Genomic DNA, 20,527 nt, shown 5'->3' on the forward strand with positions numbered 1-20,527 from the left:
AGATGTGTGTATGTGCTTTAAAAAAAATTGGGAAGAAGGACCACAGACCTATTCCCCCAACTCTCAAAATGTGTGTGTAAATGAGGGGCAAAGAACTTATTAATCATACTTTAGTAGTAGTAGAGAAATAACCTCAACTTTTCTTTAGACAGTAAAAAGATAAATTTTTTAATCCCTTAGAGTTTGAATGTAGATTTGACCAAAATAATAAGATTAGGGAAACAGGCCACATGGCTAAACAGTATTTGATACCTTACTTTGATGTTTATATATAAAAAGGAACCATCTGCTGTCAGGGAAGCCATCATTCAGGAAGTGGAGTTCAAGTTGTGCTTTCACACCTTGGCATGCTTGGCGCTACCATGTGAATATGCCTCAGATTATGTATGGATCAGATGACTCATAAAGATGTCCAAGTTTATCACTTGAGGAATCTCGGAGGAATTGTCCTGAATAACCCATAACTTAGCAGTCATCAGCTGAATGTTTAAGCTAATAAAACCTTCAATGTCCATATCAGGTAGGTTAGGTTATGGGGCTCCACATCCCTAGCATGCTGACCGTATGCCCTCTGTGGTGGTCATCCTGCCACACGACTGACTAGCATTTGCACGTCCACAGCTTTGGTTCCTCAGAGCAATCTCATCTCCGTAATAAGCACAGGATTTCATTTACATACTTAAGGTTTAAGCCTGAGACTTTCCTGATGCCATGTCTCTTGAAGGAATCAACTTTGCCTTCCTGAGGCAGAATTACAAATTAAGGAGTGCAGGATGGTCCTCTCAAAGTTGCTTTTCTTATTTAAATAACCCCTGAGTCAAAAAGTGGCAAAGACAAAATGGCAAGAAATGACGCTCTCAGCAGGCGTGAGGGAAGAACGACTCCCGTACCTTCTGTCTTCTTCCTGGTGGGCAAGGGCATGCCCTCTGACTTTGTTTTAAAGTGCCTGGAGCCAAAGAGCCCTTGTCAAAAGTTAATGACGCGCTGCCTAAGGAAGATGGATTCTGAGGTGGACTTAAGTATATTCATGTGCGGTCTGCGCTTGCTGCTGCCAAATCCTCACATGAATATTCCTTTCCCTTCAAGGGCAGAGCAACCTTGTCTGCAGTAGAGTAGACTCCCCCCTCTCGTCTGTCTTCCAATGGCACGGATTTTGAAAGATCTCCTTTATGATCTCTCCTTTATCCCCTCAATGCCTAGTGATCATCGCTGAGTTACTGTTTCCCCAAATTCAGCTCTTTTCTGCTCAGTATTTGCAGAATTGATTTCCCACCTTACCTCCCTTGTGTGTCTTCCTCAGTGTCAAAGTCTGCTTCTCCCCAGATGGTCACTGATCAGATGCCGTCAGAGCCAGATATAGCGCCTTATTGTGTGAGATCAGTGTTAACTTTACCCCTAGCGTGGGTCCAAGGAGCAGCCCCTTTGCTTTAGTGTCCTTTTGATCCAGTTTTAGAAGCCCGTGTCCTTTCACCATCGCCCCTCATATCAGAAGCATATCACTGTGTGTTCCAAGGCTGGCATGTATGTTGTGTAAATAGAAACTGAAGGGCGCTGCCATCTGTTATTCGCCCCATTCACTTCAGTGGAGCTTGAGGATTTCTCTCTGCCAAATTGTGTGTGTGTGCGCGCACGCGCTCACATTAAATAAAATGAAGGGGAAAGGGTAATTTATAAAATCGGAGAATTTGAAGGATATTAAAATTCCGAAACTTCTTTTTATCTTCGCAAAGCACGCTCTAGAGCTTGAGGCAAAAGAGGGTATTTCTTCTTACGATGCATTTCCCAGGTTTTGTCATCTTAGAATCTCATCTGTTGGTTTTTCAAAGTTGCTTTGAAATTGGGTCTTTACATCAGGACCAACAGTTATAACACAACTCATTACAAACTTAATGATAAGTCCATTCCTTGGTTTTAAAAATAATTTCTAAGAAGAATGTATTGGGTACAAGAGAAGCTTTCTTTCCTTTGAATACCATACCTAATTTTTAAAAATATAAAACTGCATACTATAGACTAAGTTTTAGGTAATAAAATAGGATGTTTGATTAAAAAGTAGAGGGCAAAAAATAAAAAACTCCCACAACTATGAAATATGCAGTATTAAATGGAAAATATTAGGCTTATCTTCATAGTTAAGGGCATCAGAAGCCTGTTTTTATATCAAATCTATTACAGTTGAAAATGAATAGTAACTTGCCCTTTGCAAGTTTCCAGAGAAAAATACTAAAAGTGATTTGAAACTAGGTCTAATTTACTCGTGATCTTTTTCTAATAGAGGCTCTATTAGAATTTAATTCAGTATTACTATCTTTTCTTGAAAATAGCTTTTGTCTCCCTGGAACTTACAAGCAAAATCATTTGTCTGGTGTTTTTCTTTGGAGTTCTATAAAATACGTCTAATACCTTTTCTTTTTTAAGGGGTGGTGGGTATTCCATAAAATACAGAGAGGTGGATCGTTTTCAGGCTTATAGTTAAATGTTCAAAGTCAATTTAGCATATTATGTTTCGCCTTACTCTGCTTTCTCATCATTTTCAATAGCACCTCCATCATCTTTAGTTTCCAGTTTTGCAACATTGAAGCCATTAGATGTGTTTTTCTTTTCCATCTGTCACCAAGCTTTGCTTGTGTGCTTTTATTCTCTTCTCAAGGGCTTTATCTTAGCTTGGGGCTGCTTTACCCAAAAAAAGAAGGACCACGGTAGGCATCACCTACTTTTTAAAATACAATTTTTTTTTCTGGTTCAAAAGTGATTGGTGTTTCCTGCTCCAATCTACCGTTCATTGCATAACCAGGGATAAATTACTTAACCTCTCAATTACTTAACCTCTCTGAGTCTGTTTCCTCATCTGTAAAAATCTCGAAGGGCTGTTGTGAGGATGAAATAAGCGAACACAAGTGAAGCTTTCAGCACAGTGCTTGGCATATAGAAAGTAGCCATTTTTCTAATTTTTTTTATTTTAGAAAATTTGGAAAATACAGACAACTGCATAGAGAAAAAATATTACTCAAACTCTTTCTACTCTGAGATAACTAATTATACATTTTAATATAATTCAGCCACTTTACCCTCATACAGGTAGTAAACAAACTGCTATGTAATTTGTTCTTCATTATGAACACCTTCCCACGTAATTAGTATTCTTTCAAATTGTATTGCATTGCATGACTGTCCAATAATGTAATCAACCAATTTCTACACAAATTTTCATTGTCATGAATTATATTCTGATAAACATGTTTGCACACAAGTCTTTATGCTCATCTTTAACTTTTCTTAAAATCAATTCCTAGACAGACAATTACTAGGTTAAAAGTGTAAACTGAAGTTTTCGTTTCATTTTTTAATTTACTGTCTGAAAAGATGGTTCAATTTATATTCTAATCCTAGTGTAGAGGGCCAGTTTTCCTTTCCTTCAGACTTCTTGCTTGTTTCCGCATTTTAAATTTAGCTCCAAGCACATTCTTCTTCAGATAAGATTGGATAACGTCTTTCACGCTTTTTGATGTTTCAGTCGTTTCCTGTTACTAAGTGCTACAAATCAAAACGCCCTGGTTGAACAGGGAGTTAAGACTTCTCCAAGTGCCAGCTCTCTCACATGCTTCGTTTCATCAACTTTTTTTTTAATTATTTCTCCCCGTGAACTCACATGTACTACTTTCTAGATTGCTTTTCTTTCCTCCAGCCAGTACTTCTTACTTGAAAACTGATCTTTAAACTCCACTGGAATGATTTCTTCATTTTTTTTTCTTGTGCCCTCTCTTTAATTTCTCTCCCTAGAGGCCACTCAGCATGTACTTAAGTTCATATATTAAATAAATGTTAATTCATCTCAAGATTCATGTCTATGTTTGTATTGGTTTGTAAAATGCGTTTTTCTAGTGTTTCACCTGTGCGTGTTTGTGTGTGAAAACTGCACATAGGTTTATGGCAGACGTTTGTTCCCCCAACAGTGTCCAATCTAATGTGCTTTACTCAGCAGACATTCAATAAATTGGAATTGGCTGGCTGACGGGTTTCCTTTTTAAGATGAATTGTGAAGCATTTAGCAGCTTTAAAAATACAGTTTTTTTTGCACTCCCCCTTCCCCCTGTCAAATTCTTACATATACATTGGTTATTTCTTAAAGAACACGCAACTGTTATAGTAAATAATGTTTTAGCATAATTACCATTATCAGCATCCTACCTACTCAGTACTCGGAATTTATAGCCTTAATCATCCTGCTGCTTTTATCCTGTCATCCACCGAGTCCTTTTTACAGGGCTTACTGCCCTTTACTGTCATCCAGACTGAAGTTGGCATGGGTAATATAAATGAATGCACATTCTGTAGGAAGGTGCTTTGGCACCTTTCGTGCCCTACCTCATAGCTCATCTCTGTATTCCAGCTGTTAATCACCTTCTCAGGTGTAACCAGAGGAACCTATGAGCCTGTATCTTCCACTTTCTTCTCTGGGGCTTCTCTGCCACTATCTGGGGTGTGTTTGGGAACCTACTCAGCAGTTCAGACAAGCAAAAAACCTGAACGTCCCGGTGGAGTTAACATCCCCACAAGGCAATCTTTAACTCAGGGCACACTTCTGAGACACTCAGACATGACTGCTCAGAGGGTCCCTAGCGGAATTGGGTCCATTGCCAAATGAAGAAATAGAGGCAAAAATGGAGAAGATTAAACAATTATGGAGAGGAAGTTGTTAAATAAAGCTTCATATACAGCCTCGTATGTGAAGTATGTAATTTACCATTTTGGCATGTAAATGATGACTTGGGTTTCAGCTGTTTACTTCCTAAAATAATGACATCAGTGGTAATTAAAGACCAAATATAGTTCCATTTGCCGGGAGAAAACCAGACTCTTATGTTCCATGTAGAACATGAAAGGAAGTTCTGATTACAGGCAAAGAATTATGAGCTGACACAAAGTTTTCTCCAAAGGCTATCTCAGAGCCCCCAATTCTTGGATACAGTGAAGATAGTAAGCTTCTATGGTGCCAAGCACTGAGCTGGATGCTGGGGAAACACGAGAATGTGTAAGATACAGGCTTCACTTCAGCCAGATTGGAGAGCTAAAATACCTATACCTCCATAAATGCTTAAAAGACTGTTGGCTGCTATGAAGTGGGTTCACTGATAGAGTTTATAGCATTTGAGCCAACTTTGAAGGATGTGCAGGACTGGCCAAACACATAATTTGCTTCTTTCACTCAAAGCTATTGTGAAAATGCAGAATGGTAACAGCCTAAATGCTCAGGAAAGTATAAAGCACAGCACAAATGCAAGACACTGATAATGGTCTGACAATATTACTGTTTCTGGAATAGTCCGTTTATAAGAATGTGCCATTTGGGACTTAAACTTCTAGTAGCGCTTTATCACTGATTAAAGACTAGATAAGTAATCCTATATTTTATTTTTTCACCTCATTTTTAGAGTGCCAGTGAAATTTTAAAATTTAAATTGCTCTTTGTATTATCTATTACTTGTGCAGTAATTCCCACCAACAGCGTAGATGGGTTCCTTTTAGTCCACATCCTGGCCAACACTTGTTATTTGTTGTCTGTTTGATAGCAGTTCTGACAGGTGTGAGGTGATAACCTCATTGTGGTTCTGGTCTGCATTTCCCCAATGATCAGTGATGTTGAGCATGTTTTCATGTGTTTGTTGATTTTCTTTGGAGAAATGTCTACTCAGAGTTCTACCCATTTTTTAAGTGGATTTTAAAAAATAAAACTGTATGACTTCTTTGTATAATTTAGATAATAAAAGCCTCTTACCAGATACATTATTTGCAAATGTCTTCTCCCATGCAGTAGGTTGCCTTTTTGTTTTGTTGATGGTTTCCTTTACTGTGCAAAAGCTTTTTAGTTTGATGTAGTCCCGCTTGTTTATTTTTGCTTTTGTTTCCCTTTCCTAAGGGGACAGAGCCAAAATATATTGCTAAGATCAATGTCAAAGAGCACACTGACTATATTTTCTTCTAGGAGTCTAATGGTTTCAGGTCTTACGTTCAAGTCTAATCCGTTTTGAGTTTAGTTTTATATATGCTGTAAGAAGATGGCCCTCCTGCTGTAGCTGGGCCACACTTGCTGTGGGCATGCTAGTTTGCAGGGCTGACCCCCAGTGAAGCTGGTTGTACGGCCCGGCTGTAACTATTGCAGGCGCTCTGGTTTGCAGGGCTGGCCGCTGGGGCAGGAGGTGCTTCGCAGGGATGCCATTGCCTGACAAGGGAGCCGACTGGACTGGCAAGGCGGGGGCCACCTGGGAGGGGCTCTGGTGCTGGCTGAGGGCGCCCGCCTGGACAGGCGGGCAGGGTTTCTTTCCGGGTATTTTCAGTCTGCAGGTGGCTGAACCCACAGAGTGGAATCCGCAGATACAGGGGGCTGACTGTACGTGCAGTTATTGTTTTAGAAATGAAATGCCAAAATTTAACTCCAATATAGTAAAGGATATAGTCTCTACTCAAAGACCTACATTATGATTTTAATTAGAAGAGTAAATCAGTGGACACAATGAGAAGCAAATGTGTGGTATGCTTTCAGTCATACAGAGAATACCAATATTTGTAAAATGTGCATTGTGGAATTGATCCCTGTACCTCAGAGATATTTCCAAGGAAAAAAATTAAAGACAGATGTTACACTGAATAGTGAGGTAGTATGAGTTTTAAAATAGTTATTTGGTAGTGTGTCTCTGTATTTTCCATTGTCAGGAGAAAATTGTTATTAAACTTTAGAATTAAATATGTTGTGCTAATGTGCTGAGTCCATTTACTTTAATGGAATAACTTCATTTGTTCTGCACTGGCTGGCTGGCAGAGAAAATGAATCGTGTTTGGTGATATTTTTAAGCTGTAATTTCATCAGCAACCAACTTAGGGGATCTAAATATAAATCTGGAAATTAAAAGTGTTGTGTGCTATACTTGGTTGCTCTGAAGACAGAAATTCCCACCACTTCCCAGTCGAGTTTTCCTGAAAAGTCGGTGGTCATTGTTCTGGCAAGTTTCTTTTCATCCTAAATTGTGCTAACATTTAGAAGGAAAACTATGAAGGTTACAAAAAATAACATTTTTAAGATAATATTTTAAATTACAGGAATTTTTTTTTAATATTGCGCTATGTAGATGTGTCTTTGCCTTATTCTAGGCCCACATCCCAGAGACAGTCCTGTTTAACAGTTTCTCTTCTGTCAGTTTTCTAGTGATGTGAGTATAATTTTAAATGATACATGTATGCTTTCATTTACGTTGTCAACTTTAGACCCTATACATACGAGGCAGGACTGCACTGCAAGGAGGTGCCAGACTCTTGGCATTCTCAAGAGATACGCTTTTTTAAGAATTTCGATTCGCCTGAGTCATACATGCCTCTCTATCACTTAATTTGTCCCTTAAAGTTCTATTTCTCTGGGATTCTCAACTGGAAGAGAGGAGAGTGCCATGGCCCTAGTTTACCAGAAGAATGTACCAGAATCTTTGGCAAGGTCTTTTTCAAAGTACAGATGCCTGCCTTCCTTTCTGCCTCCAAGGGAGGCATGCTTACCTGGTTGAAAGTCACTGCATGTAATTTCAGATGTTACTAGCAGGGAGTACATTGTGCAGATAGTGTAGAAGCGGAGGGGAAAAAAAGTTCAGAATAATAATATATAAAGGCCAAGACAAGGGATGAACACTTGAGTGGCAAACAGTTCTTTTTTCATGTTAAGGGGCATCATTGTCTTAGATTTCTTCGTTTTCTGTTTCTCCCACTATCCCATCATCAGCCCTAGTGGAGGGCTTTCCTTTTTATTCACTTCAGAGAGTTCCTGCATACGCATTCATGAGTCAAGAACAACAAAGCAGAGGTGTGGATGCCACAGCACAGGAGCGCTTGCTGCTGAGACGATTACTAGCTTCTGCATTCTAGACAAGGATGAACCAGATTCATATCCAGCAAGATGACTATTGCAGGGCCTTCCAGGTTCCATGGAATAGTTGAAATGCTGAGTTCTAACTCCATGAGTGCCAATCCATCATCTCTTATACCTTTTAAACCTGGTAGAAAACCCTCAGAGGCCTGTGATTCTACGTACTTGAAGATCCCCCTTACTTGGTAGAGTGGGGTCTACAAATAGCAGTGACAAGGGCATGCTCGTCTAAAGGTGTGGATCCACGGTGCTTTGAGTTCTCACTACAGCACCTGAGGGGCAGGGAAAAGCCCAAGATGAGAAATACTAATGGGATTCTCTACTTCTTTTATCTGCAGACAGCAGCTGAATATGTAAAATCTCGACTCCCAGAGGCCCTTAAACAGCATCTTCAAGACTACGAGAAAGACAAAGAAAATAGTGTACTGTCTTACCAGACCATCCTTGAACAGCAGATTCTATCCATTGACCGAGAAATGCTAGAAAAATTGACGGTATCCTATGATGAAGCAGGTATGTTCGTCTTTAATACACACGCACACACACACGTAATTTTTTACTCCCTGCAGAAATTTCTGTTTAGATTTGGGTCAAATTTATACCCTTTTCTTTGGTAGAAGATAAAGGGCAAACTAGATTCTAAGTTATATAACATGGATTAACAGTAAGTTTCTTCTCTGTAGTTTTGTTATCAAAGATTTCATCAGGAGATGTCTAATAATGGCTCTTAAAAATCAAATCCTTTTTAAATTTTTTGCTCATTGTTAAATGGAATTTTTTCTGGCCTTTCTCAAGCATGTGCTCCTATTGATTTAATCTGTTAACGTGTTACTTCAGGTTTGGATATCAGCTGAAAACTTTTATATCCGATAATCTAAGAACTGTTACTTGCTTTAAGTATTATTTTTTAATTTCAGAGATTTTCTTTTCTAAAGAGGTCCCATTCTTTTTCTTAAAATTTCCAGCTGAACTTGGCTTTCTTTTCCTTTAGCTCCTCAGATGAATGCTAGCCCCTAACACCACACTGGACACTTCAGTTCACTGCCGTCCAAAAGTTCATCCTGTCTGAGGGAGCTGCTTAGTGAAGGCATAGATAGACCTCCTCATGACATCGTTTTTATCTATTACATGACCTGTGAGCTAAAACCTAATTTTAATGAAACTGGTGCAGTATTACTTGAATTATTAAAATCTTTAGTAAAATTAAACTTACTCGGGAAATGTATCCTGATTAAAATTGTCATCTTCCCACCCCCCCAACAAAAAAAAAAAAGGAAGAAAAAGTTGGGAAGATATGTTTCCAATGGTCAAATGTTGATAGTATTAATCCCTATTTTAATAACAGGAACTTCTGTTTTTATTTCTACAAGGAAGTTGTTATTATGCATCTTATTTTCTTCTCCATGATATAAATGGTCTCGATGATGACATTCTTAACATTTGATTTCAAGCTTGAATAGCAAACAGAATAGCAAATTTAAAAAAGGCCACCCAAGCCCAACCACTAATGCAGTTTTCTAGTTGTTAAGCTGCCCCCATTTACATGCTGCCCTCTGACCCCTGTACATCCCTCCTGGCAGGAGCCCCATTTCTAGCCTTGCCCAGGACACCTCTTCTCTCTCTGATTCTCCTTTGCTTTATCAATTTTTTCAGATATATTGACTTTCGTCTGCCTGTTAGGTGTTGAGATATTTGGTCTCTGTATTTGTCTTGTTTTTAACATTCTTCTCTTTGAAATTCTCATTCATCTCCTTTCTCATCCTTAGTGAAATAAAGTAAGGCTGTGATCGGCCCAATCAAAATAATATTTAAATATTTATAGCATCTCAGAGAGCCTAGAGCTCAAATAGTTCACCACTTCCTGTCCCCATAACCATGTTACAATGTGAAAACTGACACCCACAGAGTTGCCTGCATTAACACAGTTACTTGGTTGTAAACCTGGGACTCCAACCTCCTAATTACTAATCAAGCTGGGCTTTCAATGTAGGTTCTTACTCACTCAGTAGGCATTTGTTGAATGCATAGCTATATACTAGGCAGTGGAAGAAAGGCAAGAGTAGAGAAAAGGTGGGGAGGATTCTGAAATAGGGAAAAGAGATCTTAGTGAAGCCTAGCTGGGAGCTCAAACATAGATACGTGACTCCTGGAGAAAAATTCCCGAGGATCTGGGAATAAGTACACTCTGGAATATCCATAAGCTATTAAAATTAAGCTGAGGGGATGTGGAGCAAAGGAATAGTGAAAGTGGCTCAAGTTGTGAATGGAATTCTTTAAGGGAGGGCATTTGCTTAAACCCGAAGAACAAGCGATGAATGTGGATTTGTGAGGAGGAGAGGGGTGCAGTTTATGTGATAAAGAGGCCTAAGCGGACACCAAGGTGGGAATTACCATCAGCTGCAGCCTCCCACCACTCAGCGTTTCCTTCTGCAGGGATAATTTTCCATTCACCTGCACGGCTGTTGAGCAAGATTAATCTGCAGAGGTCCACTGGTACATGACCCTTAGGCCAAATACTTTGGCATGGAATTAATCTATCAATAAACTCTGCGGCATGAAGCAGTGGAAGTAACTACAGGATTGAAACTTAGAGGATCTAAATTCCCAGCCTTTCCTCTAGCTCAGTACTGGTGTGATTAATGCTTAGAGCCTCTCTTTCTTCATGTATAAAGTTGGGCTAATAACATCTCAGGGGGTTATTATGATAATAAATTATGTCATGTTGGGAAAGTCCTTCGAAATCATATTGTAAATGCCACCAATGAGGAATGAGAACAGATTTGGATTTTGTCCATGGCTCAGGCCACCTTAAAATACAATTAGAGGTTTTTCTGACATGTAGTGTTCGGGGAGGCAGAGGCAAAGTTTTTAAAATGATCTTCAGAGGCTTTGAGAAGCCAAGCAGCATCTGTTTGTTAAATTACCTGCTCCAGGCTCAGCTTGCCCTTGGTCATTCCTACATGAGGTGACATGTTCAGGGGGGTTGTGAGTATGGATGAATAAATGAATGTCACTGTGTGTTGTAAAATCAAATGGTCACTGCCTCCTCCTCCACTATCTATATATGAATGATTTCATTCAGAAAAATTAGGAGAAAATATGAAAAGTCATTGCTATTTAACAGAAAAATATTTCATCATAATACAAAGGAATCAGGATAGAAAATTGGTAACAGTATCCAATACCTTCAGATGCAAACATCTCCACTGAGACACTCATTTGCTTCGAACTGCTTAGCTTCTTCCCCTGCTACCCCAGTTTTTACTTCTTTGCATTCTCAATTCAGTTCTCCCAGTTTTAGGAAGTGGTTAATTGTTAATTAGATGATACCCTGGTCTCTAGAGAGGTTAATTTGTCCTTAATGCTTATCCACTGATAAATCAGCCTGAGTGACTTAATGACGGTTACCACCATCTGTGACTTCTAAACTTCTAAAAACCAATTAGTGAAAAAATTCTTAGATGCTTTTCTGAAAGCATTGCCTCAAAATCTTTTCTCCCTCTTTTCTTTCTGTCTTTCCCTCTCAGTGTCCTCTGTTCCCCTTTAAATATACACATATCTTAATGCTCTGCTCATTCACAGTTCATCTATCCAGCAACCTGACATATCTGAAATCTGGCAGAGAATGGGAAGGAAGCAAAAGACATGAACAACCATACCATGTCACAGAGGCTATAGTTTCTCACCCAGGACCTATATATATATATTTTAAATATAGTTCTGACCAATTAGGTTATATTTTCCTATGTGACATTTTCTTTTTTAAAATTCTTTTTCGGAATTTGAGTATTATACTTTCATTGCAGAAATACATAGAAATAAGTAGAATGGTATAGTAAGAGAAGAATAATTCTCTATTATCCTACCATTGTAAACATTTTGGTAATTCCCTTCACTCCAAGCATTTCTGAGATGTAGTTGATATCTTGCAGTTTTATATCCTGCTTTTTTCACTTAACATTATTACCTAAGCACTTCCTCATTTTATTAAAACCTCTTCATGTGAAGATAATTTTAATGGCTGCATTATATTCTATTCTTTGAAAGTACTACTCACCAAACATTTCCTACGTTGGCAATTATGTTTGGTTTTGTTTTTGCTGTTATGAATAATGCTGTGATGAATACGAACATTTGTCTGCATTTCATAATACTCTAGAGAACAGACTTCAGAAAACATGAGTGAAGAATTAGAAGGCGGGGAAAGGGGATGATACTTAGAGCATCTGAGAGTAGCAAGGAATAAGAGCAAAGAGAAAATCTACAGAAGTCCATAAAAAGCAGTTGTCCTATCCCCTGTGAATGCATTCACAGACTCTGTATTACAGAGTTGACATTATCGATCTTCATAATGGTGACCTTCATTCACACAAAAAAATGGTTCAATAGTGTTAATTATATTCTGTATATAAAAAGTTACATAAACTGGTTTGAAAGGTTTTCATCCAAATGGTTTATTTTTAAGTTTTGACTATTATAAAAATAAAGATGCTTTGTGCTATAACTAAAAGAGGTCTTGGAGCCAAAAGACTCAGATTTTATTCCTAGCTCTGCTGCCAACCAGATATGCAATCGTGAGGAAGTCACCAAACCTCCCTGAAGCCCATTTTGCTGTCCATCAAAGGCTTGAGCAGGACCTCATAGATACCTTCCATTTCTATAACTATAATTCTGGTCTCTTGACAGTGAAAACGCAGGTAGCTGTGGTTTGTGCAAGGTTGCATGTGGCTTCTTCTCAAACCTTTTGCTTGCTCTGTCTCTTTCTCCTTTCTCCTCAGGCAGCCCGTGTATTGTTTATAATATATTGTATATATTGTTTATCTGACTAAAAGAAGACCATCGCTTAGCATTCTGGCATCTGCACATGGGTGTGTCTGGACATACATTTGTTGGTGAGGTGGGGAGTGAGACTGTATGAGTGAAGCAAAACTAGATTTTGGAAGGAAAGCTCCTGAGCCATCATTCAGGGGTCCTCAATCAGATCGCCTAGATATTTTTATTAGCCTTAATTAAAGCTGAACACAATCTAGAGGAGGAAGTAAGATATGATTTGCATTTGCTCTATTAATGGTTTTATTTGAATTGAAGAACAAGTTCATACACAGTTCAGTAGATTGGGCTTTAGCACAGAGAAGCTTCCAGGGAAAGCAGCTGCATGATTTGAAGAGATCAAAATAGTACTTCATGCTGTCTCAGAGAGCATCATTAACCTAAATATTCATCATGTGTCCTAGTGGGAAAAGGTGAAGGATCGAACTAGCAGGAGAGGGAGTCCTTCCTCACATTATTTATCTTTATGCTTATGTATTATTTATGCTTCAAATTGTTTATAATTTTTTTTAAGTTTGGGCATGAACAAATGACCTGCATACTCCCTTGTTAAGGATAAAGCAGTATGTGATGCCTTGTGTCTGAGGGAATTGTGAGGAGAACAGGCTCACTGGGTTGAGGCTGGCACTCTGTCGCACACTCAAGAACCCTACGGCATGGGCAGCGGGAATTAACAGCGCCTCCTTCTCCCTTTGGGAGGAGCCGAGTCTCCCTGTAAGTGGGTGGACTGTCCAGCAGAAGTGTCGTGCTTTAGGCCTTGAGACAGTTACCTCTTGCTGCTTAGATCTCCTTCTCAGAGTTAAACCTAAGACCAACAAAGGTTCTATTTGTTCTTAACAGTTTACTAGAAACCCCAACAGCTTTCCGATGAGTATGTGTTTCTACCACGAAGAAAGAGCACTTAGAGGGGGAGGGTACAGCTCAGTGGTAGAGCGCGTGCTTAGCATACACAAGGTCCTGGGTTCAGTCCCAGTACCTCCATTAAAAAATAGATAAATAAATCTAATTACCACCCCTTCCCAAAAAAATACCAAAACAAAAAAAAAAATAACTAAAAGAACACTTACAAGTACAAAGTGGACCAGCAAGCGGAGATGAGGGGAAGGGGCAGCTCAGCCAGCTGTTTAATGCATTCATTTGGGCATCAGTTAAAGCTGGGGGCCTGCAGATCCATTTACAAGGGGCCGGCAGTCATGTACAACTTTCCCAAAGGAGGTGAGGAAAAAGGGGCAGCATTAATTTGTCAGCCTTTGCTTTGTGATTGCCTGATGCAGCTCTACATTAGACATTCCTGAGAGCTGAGCCCAAGCAAAGCTGCCTCTGTAAAGACACACCAAGTACTATAATGTACTTTTTGGAGAAATAGCTTTCAAAAAGGGCGGGAAATGTGCTGTAAGCAATTTAGGAAGTAGCTGGAGGGTTACCTCCTATTGAGCTTATTTTATTCTTCTTAATATAGATGGTACCTAAAGGTTACACCTACGATTTAATTGAGCCATTAGTGTCAGAGTAATTGGTGATCTCAAAAGGAAAGCCATTTACTGTCATGGAGGAAAAAAATTGAACACACATCAAGAAACCAAACCCAGGAAAGAGAGTGTGAATTATTTAGGGCCCCTTCAGGTTTTCTAAGAACATGAAAAATGCAGTAAAAGGCCTTTGCAGGAAGTTCTTCGCTTTAACAAATACACAGAATTCCTCAGTGTGTTTCTCAGGCAGGTCCTAAGGAAGGAGGTAGCTTTAGGTTTCCTTACTTTTTATCTTCTATCAGGGCCCTATTTCTAGGCTCAAAAGATGTTCTAGCCAGAGGCTTTCTCTCAGGATTTGGAAGGAAGAGAAAAATAAGGAAATTTACAAAGATATGATGAGAAATTTAATATTGGTTGACCAACCACTAACATCAACTTCTGAATTTCTGTAAAAAATTATATCTGTTTTATTTCTCCATTATGAGAATAACAGAAATACATTTTAGAACATTTTTAAAATATGGAAAAACTAGAAAAGGAAAAGATAATTCCTAATGCTACATAACCACCATCTCCAGTATGTGTACTTCTAGTCATTTTTCTCTGCTGGGTTTTAATAATTTGTGCCCAATTTTTATGCCTACTTTTTCTTTCCTTTTTATTTTTTAAATTGAAGTATAGTCAGTTACAATGTGTCAGTTTCTGGTGTACAGCACAATGTCCCAGTCATATATACACATACATATATTTATTTTCATATTCTTTTTCATTAAAGTTTATTGTAAGGTATTGAATATAGTTCCCTGTAATATACAGAAGACAATTATTTTTTGTTTTTTTATATAGTGGCTACCATTTGCAAATCTCAAACTCCCAAATTTATCCCTTCCCACCCTCTTTCCTCCAGTAACCATTGTTTACTATGTCTGCAAGTCTGTTTCTGTTTTGTAGATGAGTACATAGTATCCTCTTTTTTCTTTTCTTTTTTTTTAAGATTCCACATATGAGTGATATATTAAGTATGGTATTTTTCTTTCTCTTTCTTATGCCTATTTTTTTTATTTAACATTGACACATCATCATAGTTCTCAGTGCTCTTACAAGCTACTCATAAAAGTAATTTGTAATGGCTGCATAGTATCCTACTGAGCAGATGTGCCATAGTTACCATTCTCATAACATTTTAATATTTTCAGCATAGCCCCTCTTTTATGTTCAGTTCATGTCACCGTATAGAATCCGTGAATTTGGAGGTCTGTTTCTTGTCTGTGAAAAGATGAGAATGGTGGTATGATTAATGAAACCGTAGTGAAGACTTCTGTAATGCAGCCAATTACTAGTCATATGTCAGTGGGAGCCCGCGACTAACACAGGTTGTCAGCATCCACTTATAAACGGAACACTTCTTTCTAGCCAGTAATACCAATCTTCTTTAACCAAGCTGCTTTGAATTTCAGTTACAATTTTTATATTTCCCCCTTTGTATCATGGGTTTAAAGAGCCAAAAGGTAAGTGGGTGGGGGAGTAGTAACTAAATAAAGTGACTTTGCCATCTATAAACTAGAAAATTATCCTCCATGGCTGTTCCAGAGTACCCAGACATGCCATTCACCAGCCATGGGGTCCGTTTCCGTGGCTGTGACGAGACATTACACCCCTCTCTGCTTGGTTTCATTGACTGTAAAAAGGGACGTTGAATTAGATATTTTCTTTAGTCTCTTCCAGCTTTAACAATGTGTGATTCTGTCTTCAGTTGACTTAGCAATCATTGGTTCATTCATTTACTCACTTTATAAACACTGACTGAGCACCTGGGTGCCCGCCACTGGGAATACCCAGATCACCACGTGGCCCTTCACTCCAGGTGTACGTGTGCGTGTATACACACGTGTGCACGTGTGTGTGATGCTGGGAGGCCAAAGAGACAGTGGTGGAACAGATAACTAGAGGACAGAGGAACTGGTGGAATGAGTGAGTGTTTAGAGGACACTGAACAGGTAAATGAGGAAGGAATTAGGTTTGGGATTGAGAAAGAGTTCTTAAATAAATCAGAAAATCATAAGTGAACCTGTAAATCTCTTGAACTGTTCATCTTGAACGCCAACATCAGTTGCATGACTAAAGGCAGGCTTATTGTGTATTTCTCCTCCACTCTGTGACTGGTTGTACAGACCGCTTCTTACCCTCTGCTATGGCATTGTCCTCCACATTCTAAGTGTCTCTCTCCAACTCATTTTAGTTTACGTTAATTAGCTTATATTACTGTGTTATCAGCACTGCTTGTCTTCTTATGAAATCCTCCCCCCCAAAATGCTAATTTAGGCTGAATTTTATAAAAGTAATATGATGGGGAGTTATTTTTTTAAAAGTCACATTTCCCAACTTCAGCCTTTTTTAAAAAAATTATTTTTATTTATTCATTTGGGTTTGAGGGGGTAATTAGGTTGTTTATTTATTTTTTTATATTTCAATGGAAGTGTTAGGATTGAACCCAGGACCTCATCCATGCTAAGCATGGGCTCTACCGCTGAGGTACACCCTCCTCCCTCATCTTACCTTTTTAATAGAAGCCCTCATATGTGCTCTGAGAAGACATTGATCTAAGTTTTGCAGTGGGCAAATAAAATTTTTAATTTTAAAGAACTTTGCTGAGAATACTGGTAACCACAGGCTAACGCTGAGATTTAGAATCAGGACATGCTGCCTCTGGTGATGAAAACATTTGACTGGAGCTGTGTTTATCTTTCTAACCAAGTTGTCATTGCCGTAAGGGAAGTAATGTTACTACCTGCTCTAAAGTAGTATTGGATTACAACGCCTAGAGAAAATGTGTACACTTCAAAGAATACTTGTACCAGGTGGTCACAATTTAGACTGCGTGGGCCAGCGAGAGACAGGATGTTGATGCCATCTGTATCTCTTCCTTTCTGTACTATTGGAATTTTGTAACCAAGTTTCTGTAGACCTTGTTGGAATGCTTGTCTAAATTTTAATGAGATCCAAGTTGATGGTAAGACCTGCAGTCTGCAGGGGAAAATCGAATAGTTTTTAAAGTGCCGGAATTTCCATTGTACTGCGACCGTTTATAGCAGTGAGACGTGAGCAGAGTGCCTCCTCTGGCTGACTTTCAGACATGGAAGATCTGTAATCACAGGCAGCTGCACTGCTGTTTAACGTCATTTTGCAAGAATGTTAAGTTCGATCATTGTGAGCTAGTCGGCACTCCGGAGTTTCATCTGGTATATTGCGTCCTGAAAGGCACTGTGTTTCAGCCGCCTTCTAGTGCCCAAAGGCATTCTCTTTGTGTTTCTTTCTGTAGTTAATGTCCTCGTCTCAAGGCTCTGTAGCCATCTCAGATGTGGCTGGTTTGATGAAGAGTTTCTACAGTATATACTGTCAACAAGCACCTGAATGTGATCTTATAGTTCTGTAGTCAGTCCAGGGGAACGGTACATCAACCACAGAGAAATCACTAAGACAAACTGTTCATTGAACACAAACATTTACTGTGTGTAGGTTCTGGCAGGTGCTGAGAGTCTAAGAAATGCAGAAGGACAGTTAAGTTAGAGGTCTTTTCCCTTTGAATTTATTGCTAATCTTGACTATTATCTTGACAATTGACTCTATAAATCTGTCTTCTAAGGCCTGCTGCAATGTGACACCTTAACTGGCTTCTTCCTTATCTGAGTCAGGGCTTCCTCTTCCTCTGATCTCAGTCCTTCTCATTCAAGGAGGTAACACAAATTGTGAGTTTATTATTTATATCCTACTTGCATCCTGAAAGTTCGATTTGCCACGCTTACTATAATGTTAAAATAAAGCAGAACATCAAAGCCAAGAAAAGGGAAGGAAAACAAATGCATTAACCATACAAAACAGACAAAATGAAACCACTTTTCAATGGAGACAACTTCTCTTCTAATACTAAGGTTTATGGAGACGACTTCTCTACATACCTTGTACTCTGGACTTTGAGCAACATTTTCTCAGCTTGAGTTCCCCCAAAGCAGAGCCTGAAGTAAAGGGCTTGATTACAGATAGTTAATTTAGGACTCAACCCCAAGAGGCAGGAGTGAGGGGCACTGGGAGTGACCCAGGAGGGAAAGAGAAAGAGACACAGGGAAAGCTACTGTGAGAGCACTTTGTGGAGCTGGCCTCCGCTGACTGGCGCTGCCACTTACCCTGCCTGAGGGAGCGTGTGAGCAGCGTCCCGGAACCACCTGCCAAGAGGTGAAGGGGGAAGCATTTAGCATCCAGTCTCATCTCCTTGGTTGTCAATGGTCACTCCACAGGCATTAGCTTCCCCGCACTTCTGATTTATGGATGCCTGAGTGTGCTGAGTGGGCCATGCGGGCGTCCCACGCCTTGGCATCAGGGAAGCTCCAGGGAAGGGAGCAACTGATAAAGCGTTCAGGCCAAGGCTGCATCTGGGCTGAGCTGGTCACTGTACTGGTTGTGGGACCAAGAGTGTGAAATGCTACACAGGAAATATGTCGTACGAGCGCAATAAATGAGGTTTTAAACCAACTTTGCAGGAAATACCTCCGAGTTCATCTTATAGCCATTTTGTGCATGATAACCATCTCTAAAAGCATGCGTGTTCATGCTTTTCAAAGTTTCTGTATAGTATGTGGCCATGCAATGCAGAGACTGTTCAAAAATATTTATAGAAAAATGGTACCTATAGCAGAAGACATATGTCAGAAAAGGAGAGGGTGTTTTGTTTGACGTGAGAGGTGGCAGCTTTCCAGCTCAAACCAAAATAACAGACTAATCCTCATTTTTATAACTAATGAATTCATGCACCTGGGCCCTTCAACCTGAGTGGCACAGTAGGAGCCAGTTATTCATATGTGTAAAAAAGAATTGCCTTGCATAGATGACCCCAGCAGTGGTTACTCTGGAGAGGAGAAACTGGGGGAGGAGACAACTTTTTCACTGAATCCGCTTATTGTCTTGTTTGAATTTTTAACTTTGTCCGTGTATTTTCTATTTTTAAAAATTTACAAAAAATAAATAAAATGAACCAAAATCTTCCAAGTACACCTCCCCGTATCTTCAGTGCCGGAAGTGGAATATAATAAGGCAGAAAGCCAGTCTTCTGGTTTTCAATAAAGCTTCTTACCTCTAAGTTATGTGTATCCCTGGAATATGTCAAGAAAGGAACTCAGCGACAAGGTCAGAGAAGGTCAGGAGAGAGGCCAACTCAGTCCTGTGCCAGTGGGCAGCTGGGCTCAGGGCGCCTGCCATCGGGTTCTTGGTAGTCTTCATGCCCTGAGCCAGAGCTGATCCCAGAGTCCAGGGTGGGCTGGCCTTATTGCAAAAACCAGTCAACCAACCAAAAGCTCACCTGAAAGAGGCCAGGATTCCTGGGCAGCGAACAGTTGGGGATTCAGCAGATTGTGATCCCTGTACTTACCTCGGCTTAACCCCGAGCTTGGTCTTCCTGTGTCTTACAAGGTGTGTGACTTGCTGCTTTACTTGGCCTTTTAGTCAGATTCTCTTTTTCCTGACCTGCAGCCAAACCTCTACTGATTCTTTTTTTTTCGTGCGCGAGGACGTGTAGTTTAGTGGAAAGAGACTACTTAGTCTTTGAAGCCAAACTGGCTCCATGATAATCCCTTATGCTGTACCATACATGGGACTTTTTATGAGGAATGAAGATAGCGTGTGGGAAATGGTGGACATTTGGTGAATGCGCTAATGATGATGGTCTCTTATGATTTTTGTTGTAACTTACTTGGCATATACTTAGCTTGGTATATAGGAGTGTTTTCCCAATTTCTTTTATGGTAGATAGAATTAACTATCATGCACTTTGCATAAATTAACTTCTTACCCAGAGCCCAACAGAAACCAACAAAATACTGGCTCCATCAACCTCCCCTTCCTTCGTTGCCCTGCCCCGGATGGAAAAGCAGTTCCTTGATTTTAGTGTATTTGTACCATGTTCTTACATATTTGTCTTTACTTTTTCTAATGCTGTGCGTTCTCTCTTGTTGCATAACAAATTACTTAGTAACTCATCTCACAAGCTTCTGAGGGTCCAGAATGCTGGCTGGTTCTCTCGTGGGGCTGCAGTCAAGCTGTCTGCTAGGGTGGTAGTCTTTGAAGATAGGCTGGAAGTGCTGTGTCCAGGCTTACCCACGTGGCTCTTGGCAAGAGGCTTCCGTCCCTTTCCACATGGGCATCTCCACAAGACGGTTTGCTCCATGGCTTCCTTTGGTGTAAGTGACCTAGGAGAGAGAGCAAAGGAGAACCCAAGAGGGAAGCTTACAGTCTTGTATTACCTAATATCGAAAGTGAGATACCATAATTTCTA

General features: G+C 39.7%; 1 protein-coding gene and 1 long non-coding RNA gene across 4 annotated transcripts in view; one reads left to right on the forward strand and one right to left on the reverse strand.

The window, feature by feature from the left end:
* The window catches only part of PPM1L (protein phosphatase, Mg2+/Mn2+ dependent 1L), a 261,588-nt gene that overhangs the window by 169,133 nt on the left and 71,928 nt on the right, over nt 1-20,527 (forward strand). For all 3 annotated transcript variants that reach the window (XM_006200852.4, XM_072960240.1, XM_072960234.1), the window contains exon 2: nt 8,245-8,419. In XM_006200852.4, the coding sequence (XP_006200914.1) occupies nt 8,245-8,419 (175 nt within the window). The remainder of the gene's footprint in view (nt 1-8,244; nt 8,420-20,527) is intronic.
* LOC116281225 (uncharacterized) overlaps nt 20,105-20,527 on the reverse strand; it is a 44,283-nt gene continuing 43,860 nt past the window's right edge. The window contains exon 3 of the long non-coding RNA XR_012072308.1: nt 20,105-20,441. This is a non-coding gene — a long non-coding RNA (uncharacterized lncRNA). The remainder of the gene's footprint in view (nt 20,442-20,527) is intronic.

The sequence above is a fragment of the Vicugna pacos genome, chromosome 1, assembly GCF_048564905.1.
Source record: "Vicugna pacos chromosome 1, VicPac4, whole genome shotgun sequence".
In the NCBI taxonomy this organism is placed as follows: domain Eukaryota; kingdom Metazoa; phylum Chordata; class Mammalia; order Artiodactyla; family Camelidae; genus Vicugna; species Vicugna pacos.